Source organism: Hakea prostrata, chromosome 2, assembly GCF_041222555.1.
Source record: "Hakea prostrata isolate BN-2017 chromosome 2, UWA_Hpros_2, whole genome shotgun sequence".
Taxonomy (NCBI): domain Eukaryota; kingdom Viridiplantae; phylum Streptophyta; class Magnoliopsida; order Proteales; family Proteaceae; genus Hakea; species Hakea prostrata.
This window is the reverse complement of record NC_142601.1, coordinates 21,343,210-21,355,857: the sequence shown is the minus strand read 5'-3', so window position 1 is coordinate 21,355,857 and position 12,648 is coordinate 21,343,210. Positions and strand designations below refer to the sequence as shown.

Genomic DNA, 12,648 nt, shown 5'->3' with positions numbered 1-12,648 from the left:
TTCACAAGGTAATGAGAAAGAACAGGGATATTCACAAGAATTTTGAAAGGGCAAGCACAAGGGTAGAAAAAACTGAAGCTAATCCTTGATGGTAGGAGGATCATTCAAACTCGAAGGCTCACAAAACCAAATAGGTTCAAAAGACACGTGTAGGATCAGAAAGAAAAAAAAGCAGAGGCCAAGGGTTCGGCTGGCTCCAGGGTGGTATGACAATTAACTTAAAGCTTCTCTGAAGAGGACAAAGCCACATCAATCATGCTCAGAATGTCAGTAGACCCAAGGCTTGAAAGGTTCCCAACAACCAAGGAAGCACCAACCGAGGTGAAAAAACACAACGGTATACAATAGCATCTTCAAATTGGAGCCAATGCCACAGAAGATTTAATTTAGACTTCCTGATAAAATAACTCAAACTACAGAGCAATGTTCTATAGATTATCTTTCCACACCGATAACATATTACAAAAAATTCATATTAAAAAGTAGCAGGAGAAGCAGCTCTAGCTGCACATCAAATGGAGGAAAGCCGGAAAAGCACTTTTCTTATTAGCATGCAACTTAACACGAACAACAATAGGAGGAAAATCACCAATCTGAGCAACTGGGAAGGAAGTGGGAGAAAGGGATAGAGACATCGAGGATTTAGATGCCAAAGCACCATGGGTGCTCGAGACCTCCTTCTGCTCTTTGCTTTGCATAAAATGTGTGTTTTATCGGGACCAATTTTATTAGTTTTGTTTCTGTTCTTTGGTAAAAACATCTCCTATGTATTATCCACAATGCGTTCTTGAGACCACTTTTCTTACTGGTTTGTTCCTAAAGAACGGAAGAACAAACCGTTTTATCAAGCGTCTCTAACCCGTTCTTCTGTTCTCAGAGACCAGAAGAACGCCATAAACATTCTTTAAAATCTTTTCCAAACAGACCCTTAATGACTTAATATGAAATTCTGAATTGTGAACTATGAAATCACAATTTCACCTTTATAATGATGACTGCCTGTTTAGATGGATCTAGTTCCATCCTCTCCACCACAGTTTGGACAACATTTATCAAATCTTGCCTCATCCCTAGCATGTTTGTAGTGGTACTTGAGATTTAGATGGTATATTGGGTAACAAAAAGCAAGACTACAAGGGAATAGTGTGATAATAAAGTGAAAACTAAATCCACCACTAGACTTAATAATTCACCAACCTTGTATAGTGGATGCTGCAGCTGCCTCTCCCATCTATTTTGGATGATGTTGAAGATTTTCTTGTTGCCCTTTGGGTAGATTTAAGCAATCTGCTGTTTCATCTTATCTATTGTAGGCTATATGTGTGGTGGAGTAGGTCTTCTCTACTGATCTACCATTCTCAAAACATGCATCATGGGCTCAAGCATCTTCACAACAGTCCTCACATTAGTCTAGAAGGTGTCACTCAGTATTGTGTTCTACGCTCTCCCTCTTGTATTTGAAAAACCCTCCCAATTAAATCATTGCTTTGATGCAAACATGGTCCTAAGGCCAACCTTCTTACTCTCAAAGCTCTATAGTGCATTCCAATTGGTTGCAAATCTGGCTACGCCTGGCCTCACCAACTCACCATAACATTGGGTCCCTAATCATCTTTAGTGCATAGTTATGGTTATAGACAAAGGTGCTGACATGTTGGGCTTGCTCCACAATCTTCTTCACAAGATTGATGTGACCTATGTCCTTTAGCAAGAGGTCAATGTAATGAGCAGCACCTGGATCCAAAAAAGCTTATGTTTGTTTTGCTAAGAATGTCTAAATTACTAAAGAACCATCATCATAAAGTATGTATGTAAATGTATTATGTATTTAAAATTAGTACTAGAAGTAGAAGCATGTTTTGATACCTAGGGTTCTCCATCATCTTCGAACCATCTTTCTTATAGTTGGAGCCATTATCAGTTACAATTTGGACTGCATTTTCCTCTCCAACCTCCATCACCAATTGCTTTAACAATTTATAAATTTATTTTGCATCCTTCTTCTCACTGGATGCACCCACTGACTTGAGGAACACTGTCCTTTGTAAATAGTTCAACCTGAAATTGATGGTGAATTGTCTAGTATCACACATAATAGTCACTCCGTAATGAGCCTACATAGGCTTCAATCCCTCAATGTAGTCATTCAACTCTTGTTTATGCTTAGTCAAGTATACATTGTATATCTCATGTGGGGTGGGCCCTTGTATATCACTCCCAGCCATGTCTGTCTCCTCAATCATATTTTGTAGTAGGGCCCTTGGGTTGCATGTGTTGGATTGCTGTGGTATAATGTCCATTTGGATAAAGCCATCCTACTTTCTCCTTCACACTCCCCCACAAGTGCTTCAGCTTCTTTTGCTTATGCTTTGACCTCCTAAATAGTGTCGCATCATTACAAAGACTCTTATGATCAGTATCTATAGCATGTGCTGATGAAGCTCTACCCTGTGCTGGGGCCTATGGCATAAGAATCTCCTCCCTCACACTCTAACTCCTCCTCATAGGGACTTGGGAGCTACCCCCATACCTGCTGGCTCTCTAAAGGAGCCACAACCAATATCTCTCTGCTGCCTCCTCATATCATCTATCTTACTGCTCTATACTCATCCTCATCGCTCTCCTCATCTGTGTTGCCTCTGGGTCAGGGTCGATTCATACTCTGAGAGATCATCTGGATCAAAGTCGTGCTCTCCTAGATCTAGGAGGTCATCAAGACAAGCATCATGAAACTCCTCCTTCTATGTTTTCTTCTCTTTCCTCTTTTGCTATCCACCAACCAAGTATTGTGCCATTGCCTTCTTGATTTCTAAGGGCATCTTGGTGCAACCTGTTACATTCCTATCTTCCTTAGCTATATGACCCTTCAATTTAGTAGATCCACCTCCTCCTATTTGTTTCTTGCAATAATTGCACTCACTCTTTTTCCTAGTAGCTGTTAGTGGTCTCCCGTATTGCCAAGCTATGTCTGATATCTTTCAAAGTTGATATATGAAATACACACTAAGTATCTTAAAAAGCATCACAACATGCTCCAAAAATTACATTCATACTTCTACTAATATTCTCCTATTTTTAAATATAAAATAGAAATTAATTAGTACTTTAGTATTTAAATAAAATTTAATATTTTTCAAATAATTAAAATAAATAGTTAACAACCGAAAATATGATTCAATACCATCACAACATAGATCAAGTGATGGTGTCTCACATACATTAAGTTGAAGCTCATACGTCATGTATATATTTATTTATTTTAGTAATATACTTAATTTAGAAAATAATTTTTAAAAATAGAAAAAAAAAATGGTAGGAAGAACAAAAAATTAATTTTAACACTACACAAGCATGGATCTACAATCTAAACTAAACAAACATTAATTTGAAAACAATCCAACATGATTTGAGGCATAAAGAAAACAAAATAAAAAATGAGAAAGTTTGTTAACTTACCTTGCAAGAATCTCAAAAAGTCACCAATAGAAGACCAAATGTGGTGTTTGAATGCAATGGAGTTTCACAAAATAGGTGAAATGAGGGAAGAAAGCAACAAAAAGTGAATTTTTTTTTCAAAGGGGGTTGAAATCTCCACTGGCGATATTGGGAAACCTATAGAACTTGTGAAATAATGCAAGTTCCGATCGAAAGATGGTATTTTATTGAGGCCGAAACATGTCAATAGGAAAAATTTGGCCAGTTTTGACCAAAATTTCCTAATGTTCGGGTTGAAAAAATTACTGGGAGGAAATTTTTGATTTGGTTTCGTTTTCAAAAAGTGCAGGCATTTCGGTCGAAATTTCCCTAGTTTTGACCGAAATTTATTCCATAATTAGAACCTCTATCTCATTTCAAAGTATTACGCATATTGCTGTGTGTATTTTCAACGGTCGACTCTTGTCGCTAATGGAGATGAACATGATTCAATTAAAATTAGGTTATTAGGATATTAAATTATTTAAGGTTTATTCATTGAGTTTATCTTGCAATCTTCATTTTAGAATTCCATTTGGGTTTTAATTAATAACAAGATTGTTTGATATTCTTTAATTTTTTTTTGGGGTGGGGGGGGGGGGGGGGTGGGTGGGTTTGTTTAGTGAATGAATTGTATATGTTTACTATGTAAGTGATAGTATTTATACAAACTATATTATCTATATTAACATACGCCTGTATCTATAGTACTCTCAACACCCCCTTCAAGTGAAGCGGGGTAGACACCATAAGCTTGTCCCGAAGAGCAAGAAAACGAACCCGAGGCAAGCCTTTGGTAAGAAGATCAACAAGCTGATCAATGGTGGAAACATAACGAACAACAAGCTGATGTGAAGCAACAAGATCGCGGACAAAATGAAAATCAATCTCAACATGCTTTGTTCTAGCATGAAAAATAGGATTCAAAGTCATATAGGTAGTACCTATGTTATCACACCATATCACAGGAGCAGTGGGAAGGAATGCACCAATCTCTCCTACTAGGGATTGAATCCATAACAGCTCCGTAGCAACAGACGTAACAACATGGTACTCAGCCTCCGTGGAAGAATGGGAAACAGTTCTCTGCTTGAGAAAACTCCCAAGAGACTAGATGATTGCTAAGAAAAACACTAAAACCAGTGGTAGAACAACGATCATCGGGACACCTTGCCCAGTCAGCATCAGAGTACCCAGTGAGAGATATAGAAGACCGACAGGAGAAGAAGAGACCCATATCAATAATGCCACATAAATAGCGAAAAATCCGCTTAACCGCATTCCAATGAGCGTCAATGGGAGAATGCATAAATTGGGCAACGTGACTAATTGCATAAATAGTATTTGGACGTGTGTTGGCCAAATAGTGCAGAGCACCAACAACATGACGATATGCAGTACCATCAGGTAAAGGGGAGCCATCCATTAGAGAAAGAGTGACACTAGAAGCAAAAGGGGTAGCAATAGGCTTGGCATTGCTCATCTTGGCATGATCCAATAAATAGTGATATATTTCTTATAAGCTGAAAACAAACCCTCAGTAAAACGACTGGCTTCAATGCCCAAAAAATAGTGAAGATCCCCTAAATCTTGGATTGCGAAAGCAGTAGCAAGAGTTTTAATGAGAGAAGAAATAACATCCAAGATATTGCCAATGACAAGAATGTCATCAACATAGATCAACACATACAAGGTGACGGAAGAATTTGTATAATAATGCAAAGAAGTATTAGTGCGAGAACCAATAAAACCATGAGACGTGATGAAAGTAGTAAGCTTAGTGTACCAAGCACGGAGCGCCTATTTCAATCCGTATAAAGACTTCCAGAGGTGGCAAACATGATGAGGAAAGTAGGATCAACAAAGCTAAATGGTTGCTCCAATAAAACATTTTCCTCAAGATCCTAATGTAAAAAGGCATTAGAGACATCCAATTGTCTAATGGGCCAATTATTTGAAATAGCAATGGATAAGATGAGACGAATAGTTGTATGTTTGACAAAAGAACTGTAAGTATCTCCAAAATCAAAACCAGGGCGTTCATGGAACCCTTTGGCTACCAAACGTGCTTTATAGCGCTCTACGGATCCATCAGATTTCCTTTTAATTCGAAAAACCCATTTAGAACCAATCACATTTTGAGTTTGACTAGAGGGAACTATGACCCATGTACCATTATGAATTAAAGCATTGATTTCCTCTTGCATAGCTTTCCTCCAATGTTCAAAACGAGATGCTTGAGTATAAGTAGTAGGCACACTTGTATCTTCTCAAGGAGCTAGAAGATTTAAAGGAAGTTGTGGTTTTAAAGAACCAGTTTGTGACCTTGTAACCATAGGACGAGTACTTGCAACATCGGAAACCCCATTGTTAGCAATTAAGGGTGCGGGGCACAGAGTAGTTGTAGAAGCACTTGGTTCACTACCCCACGCTACACACAATATAGGATCCGTGGATGAAGGTGATGTTGTAACAAAACCTTGGTTACTAGCAGTTCAATAATGGGCTCAGTTGGAATATTTGATGAATGCTCAGCAAGAAAAGAATTTCTACCAGAATTAGAGTTGGTTTGAGGCACAACCAACGAACCTGAGGGTGTCTCTCTAAGAAAAGGCCCAGCTGGAAAGCCTAATTCAGGCCCATCAATAAGAGCTAGCAATCCAAGAGGGGATGGGGGGTTTTCATTAATTGCTGTTGAAGGCCTGTTAGAGCCATTACAAGAATGCTTTACAACCGAATTTTCAGATACAACTACAAAAGCATTTTTCGTAGGAATCCAAGTTTCAAGAGAAATCATTGAAGATGAATTAACAAGACCCTCAAACGGAAATTGTGATTCCACAAAGATGACCTGCCGCAAGATATAAGACTTCCCAGTGCGAGGTTCATAGCACAAATAACCTTTGTATGAAGGAGGATATCCTAAAAAGATACAACGTTGAGATTTAGGATGAAGCTTGGAACTAGAATATGGCCACAACCAAGGATAACAAAGACATCCAAAAACTTTTAACAAATCATAATCTGGTGACATCTGAAAGAGAACTTCCAAAGGTGATTTATTACCAAGTGCAGCAAGAGGAATCCTATTCATTAAATATACCGCAGTCTTTAAAGCAGCAATCCAAAAAGTTTGTGGTAAACGTGCTTGAAACATCATTGCAAGAGCTGATTCAAGAATGTGACGATGTTTTCGTTTAGCTATTACATTTTGTGGCAGTGTATACGGACACGAAATCCTGTGAGTAATACAAGCAGCAGCCAAAAACTGAAATAATTTGCAATTTTGTCCCCCCCCCCCATCAGTTTGCAGTACACAAATTTTAGAAGAAAAATAATTTTCAACCAAACTTTTAGATCAGACTTCAATTTCAGTGGATACACCCATGTATATTTGGTGAATTGATTAACAAAAACCACGTAATAACGAAATCCATCATAGGACACAAACAGAGCAGGCCCCCACAAATCAGAATGAACAACATCTAAGGGTCTTGTACTGGGTGTTGTGGAAGAAACAAAAGGAACTCTATGACTTTTAGAACACTTACATGCATTACACAAAGAGACAAAACTTAAATTCTTTAAACCTAAAGAGTGCAAAACATCCATAGTTCTTTGAGACGCCATATGACCAAGGCGCCTGTGCCAATCAATAGTAGAAACAACCAAAGCAACCGAATCCGCTTGAGGAATGTACTTTGAAGCAGCAAAAGTAACCGAACCTTAAGTTGGAGACTCATCAGATGCTGGTCAAGGGACGGCAACATTCAAAGAGACTAGAAAACACGGTGCCGGAGCTGTAGGCAGATTACGCAGAACAGCCATACCACACGGTGGTGGAAAGAATGACGGTGGTGGCTCAGAAGCCATGACCAGGACCTTGGGCTCACGAGAGCAGAGGCAAAAATCCGATGATACCACGTAGTGACTGAATTGTACGTTTTTATTATGTAAGTGACTGAATTGTACGTTTTTATTATGTAAGTGATAGTGTATTTATACAAAGCTATATTATCTATACTAACATATGCCTGTATGTATAGTCCTCTCAACAGTTTTGACTTTGTTGCAACAGAATAGAAATGATGATTGAAGCTAACGCTTGTTTGATGTGCACTGTTCCCGGGTATTCTTATAAGATCTAGTCCAGTTCCCTGTTCCCCCCTCATTTCTTCTTCTCGTTGGGGGTTCACTCTTTTATTATTTTTTTTTCACAGTTTTACGTTTTAGTTTTACAGACTGAAGGCATGAAAAAACTGTTTTACGTTGTGCATTTTCCAGAGTCCCAACTCTCAATTCTATCATTTTATGTGCAAAGAAGCATTAGTTTGGATGCACATTTTTTATTTGATTTTGCTGGGAATGAGTTGTAATAATGAATAAATATAAAAGCATTTCCCTTTGAAGTAAATAAGCATTTCACGCATTAATTTCACCAAATAAGGCATGTATGGCTCTTTGATTAACCTTGACCTCTTTTTATTTCTCATTGGGAATTATTCATGTTCTTCTTTTAAAACTGTTTTGTTGTCTCTGCTCTGTGAACCCTTGATGCAGGACAAATAGGGAAACACCAAAGATCTAGAAAATTCAGATCTAGAGTTTTCATGCAGGAGATGTTAAAATTGATACTACATCCCAAAAATATAGCTCATGATCAAGGGAAGTTTAAATAAAATCATAATCGGTTTCTGATGTATCGTTTATTTGTGCGTTCATTTCCTGTGGCTCAGTTACCCTCGCAAGCATAAGAAGACACCCAGAAACTCTTCCAAGCTGTGTATCTACATGAGAGAAATTTCTGAGAACAGGAACAGACAACATCAAGGTTAAGTTGTTCTGATAACATACTTCTTTGAAGCTAAATCAAGGTACCCCGCCCACAATTATTACCTGGGGTCATGCTTGTAACACCATGATGATGGTGATGATGATACCAAGGAGAGCATCAGCAGAAGCTCAAGAACTAGTTTCACTCAATTTGAAATCTTCAAACCAACAAATATTTAATTGGTAAAGCTATAAGAATTAAAGTCTTTAAGATATTTTACAGAGTGACTATTTCCTGCACTTCTATACATTATTTCATGAATGATACTCTCTTGAGGAAACTCAGCAAGAGAAGAAGAGGAAACAAAAATTCTTCCGGCTATTTTATATACCTAGCAAACCTCTCAAGTTGATGGATTCTTGGTTCTTCTTTCTAGCCAGGAACCAGTTGATCAACTAGTTTGGAAAGCAAGGATGGGCTTTCTATAGCTTTGACTTGAAGCTCTTCTTCTGGTTTGGCAAGACTCTTCATATGTTTTTCCGCCAAAATCTTCTACTGTTAAAGCTCAAGTAATCCCATGTTTTTAAATGGGTTCTTCCCATAATGGCTCGCTTTGCTGCTTATGGGGTTGATTGGTTGAAAGGTTACTGAAAACTGAAAACTGAGGTGAAGGGTACTGCAAACTGGGAGAAATATAAGGAGATTGAGGAGAAAATAAATTTAAGAGAGAGCTTGGGGATTGCAGGAGGAACTGAGAAGTTGGGGAAGGCAAAAGCAGTGGAGCATTCCCATGTGGAGAAGGAAAAGCATGAGTGGATGGTGGTGGCGGCATCGGAAGAAACCCTGGTAACTCCGGAGGTTGTGATGGCCTTGGACCTGAGTCAGTGATGGATTTCTGAAGGTGTCCCATGTAAGCAGAGATGGGAGATTCAGCTGTGCTGGGCCAACCCTGGTCATGCTGTGGAAGTGATTGCACTGGAGGTATCGATGGTTGTCGATCAATTGGAACAGTTCTAACAAAGTCGTTAAGAGGAGTTGCAGGAGGAATCTTCTCTCGGTTAATTGGCATCAATGGTGATGGACGGATCCTCTGCAAACGCGTACTTTGGGATTTAGGCAGATTCTGCTGTGGCCGTGGCAGAGATTCGTGGGAAGGTGAACCAGTTAACTGTTGGACGATGCTACGGAAATCATTCTTGTTTATGTTGTAAACCTGAGGCCCTGGTTGCTGCGTTGAGTCTGGGAAGTTTGGTCGATGCAGAGAACTCTTCTTGATGTTCTTCCCTATTTTGTTAATACCCAGATGCTCTCCATGACTATGCCTTGATAAATTTGAATTCTCCATTGCAGAAACTGCAAAAGATACTTTCTTCACTCACGTATGTGAAGCCAGTCAATGAAAGCTAACCCTCTTCGGTATGGAACCCAGAAGCCAATTAGTCATTTAAAGCTTACCCCAGAGCCAAAGTATTCGTTTGGAGCTCCTTTATTTGCCTTTCACACCGCCCTTCCTGATAAGGTGGAGAAACGAAATAGACGTTTCAGGAAAATTTGCTTTTGACTTTGAGATCTTTGAGTCTATCACTGCTGAGTAAGAAGGTCTTCTACTAATCTATCTCTTTGGGATCTGAGTTTACTTCAAATCTGTCTCCTGAGACCCATGAAAATGAAAAAAATTGAGTCAAACAAAAAAAGAAGACGAAAGCGTTCAGGTTTGAACTTCAACAGCAGCCAAGTAGGTTCTTGGGAGCTCTCCAATGACGAAACATAGAAAAAGAGAGATAGATGGTCAAAGAGAATAGTGGACTGGAGAATGAAAGGTAAGTTTCAGTGGAGTAATGGCAACAAAGTCATACCCATTGAATTGAAATCCAGAGAAGATGATTACTTTATTGGAATTTTCTACACGTTGGTGGCTCAGTGGATGAGAACAAGTCAAAGAAACTGATGGCTTTGGACTTCTAGAATCACAAAAGGACACATTGATGATTTGACTTAAACCAAACGATTGCAGGACCCACAGGGCTAAGGTGAATGAATTTGATCCAAGCTGAGTTCTTGCATTACTTGTTAAGGTGATGGATTGTGTTTATCTCTTTATATGATCAGCTCTGTGAACTCCTTTTGTGCCCAAGTTGGAGCCTGCTTTTGTGCCCAAGTTGGAGCCTGCTTTACTGGTTTTCGGTTACTAATGCATGTTGGTGGTTCCCACAGGCCACAACCTTCTACAGAACAGAATTGCATTTTTCTTGTATGTTCCCTTCCAAATTTACACAGCCTGCTACTCTTGATTCTTCAAAGCTGGAGCCATCTACATTTATCTTTATCCACTCCTGCTCGGCTGCCTGCCAAGCAATTTACGATTCTTTGCCTTTGAGCGTTGCTTCAAGTTATGATTCTGTTTTAATTGTGGAGCATATTTCAATGTCTGTCTAGCATCTTTTAACCTATTTCCATGAACACATTCAAGTTGTTTTTCTTGTTTAAGGTAAGGTTCACTAACCCTCTTGGCGCATGCTGCCATATCACTTTTAATTTACAAATTGGTGCTTCACTTCAAGCATCAGTTTCTCCAAAGCCACTCTAGTTAATTTGTGGCTGTATTTTTAGCACATTAGGTGGCAGCTTCTATTTAGAAGCATAAAGTTGAAGGAGGTCAGTGGTTCAATCCTCCGTTCCTTCACACCATTTCCCTTCGGCCTGTTGGGCCCCAGTTAGTTAGCTGTATATTGGTGGGAGTTTCATCCAAAGGCCAAGGGCCCAAGGATGACCGAGAGGGCTATTCTGCATCATAATCAAATTTGGGTTCGAGCACCAAACTGCTGCCTTGGATTGAGGCTTTTGTCTAGGATGAGTGAGGCCTCTCATGACGCATTGAAGCATGTTGGACAAGAAAACCCTTGTCATCCTCGTATTCAGCTCAACATACTTAGAAAACCTTGTCCCATGGCACGCCGAAACACCATTCAGTCTCCATCAATTTCTAATTATAGGACCTTGCACTGTTGCACATAGTAAAAGAGGTTGGTCAAATCCTTCACTTGAAAGATGACAAAGGCAGGAGGAGATGTGGTCAATAGGGGACTTCTGTTGGAACTCCCTAGAGCTTCTAGGAGGGGAATGTTTGAGTTCCTGAGATGTATTTGAGATGTAATGAGAAACAAACTTCATCACATTAAAAGGATTTAGGGGGATTGTTCTTGAAGTGCACTGAATTGCGTTCTTGCCAAGTAATATAACAAGTGATAATAGACATAGAAAACATCCATGGCAAAGAAATTTTTTCCAGAGTTGGTAAAAATGATGCAAAAGGGGGAGCCCGGGGGGCCGGGGGGGGGGGGGGCCCCCCCCCCCCGTTTTTCTTTACACTCCTAATTTTTTCTTATTTTTCTCCACATGTGTAATACACTAATACTACTATTTGCCCCCTTTAAAAATAAATTGAAAATAAAAGTTTAAGATAAAGATGATGGGTATAGATGTCATTCTTAATCATTATCTGATGTCCCTAGTTTTAAGGAATAAAATGTTAAATTCTTTAAAAACTAACTCATGATCCATGATCCAACCCCGATTTTCAAGGCTTTGCCCTGACTAATCCGGTGTTCGACATTAGCCATCAATTTTATTAGATCTAATCGTAATCATTTAATTTTATTTTTGAATCCCTAAACTTTCTACTAGAGTTTCAATTCTTACCATTAACAATTTAAATTTTAAGTTTCACTACTTGGATATTTAGAATTTCAGCCATTAATATTATTAGATCTAAATATAATCAATGGATTTTTATTGTTTTTTACTTAATTTTTGGAAATTGACTGTCTTTTCCATATTTAGTTAATAGACTTTAAATCTATATTTTTTCCTATAATTTCTCCCAAAATTTTTTTCCTGTTATAAATAATATTTATTTATGGATGTCCATTACCCCCAAAGAGATTGTACTTCCAATTGAAGATCTCTACTACCTTAGGATGCAATATTGGTGAAGATCACAACCATCTTATTACACAATGTTGGTAGTCAATATTTTCATTCTATTCACCTTCTATCTTGGGTGGCAATCTATCCTTCCATATCAATTCTAAAAATTTTAGTGATGATGCAGAAGTCAATGTTCACATAATAATCGGTAGTACAACATTGATTGGAAGCTCCGGAAGAGTTAATCTATTATATCTGGGAGATGAAATTGGCTATAAATAATTCATTATTTTGTAGTAGTCTCAAAGAAACTTATTAAGTTTCAAAGTTATTTGACAAAACGATTATCAGATTGAGACTACAAATAATGGTAAAAGTGAGTATCTATAAATCACTACAAAAGTGTTAGATATTTTTTCCCAATTTGTGTTACATGAATATTCGTATGGTTGAAACACATGCTTGGGTAAATC

At 38.4% G+C, this 12,648-nt stretch overlaps 1 protein-coding gene across 1 annotated transcript; it reads right to left on the bottom strand.

Moving 5' to 3' along the window:
- Window positions 1-8,527: 8,527 nt before the first annotated feature.
- On the bottom strand, window positions 8,528-9,939 carry LOC149024035 (protein HAIKU1-like). Its single transcript, XM_089142871.1, has one exon. The coding sequence runs from the start codon at window positions 9,591-9,593 to the stop codon at window positions 8,832-8,834; it is 762 nt and encodes a 253-aa protein (XP_088998997.1). The 5' UTR covers window positions 9,594-9,939; the 3' UTR covers window positions 8,528-8,831.
- Between the last annotated feature and the right edge of the window lie 2,709 nt (window positions 9,940-12,648).

What these genes read in the sequence shown, in the direction of transcription:
- LOC149024035 (XM_089142871.1), bottom strand. Translation starts at nt 9,593, where the DNA reads ATGGAGAATTCAAATTTATCAAGGCATAGTCATGGAGAGCATCTGGGT.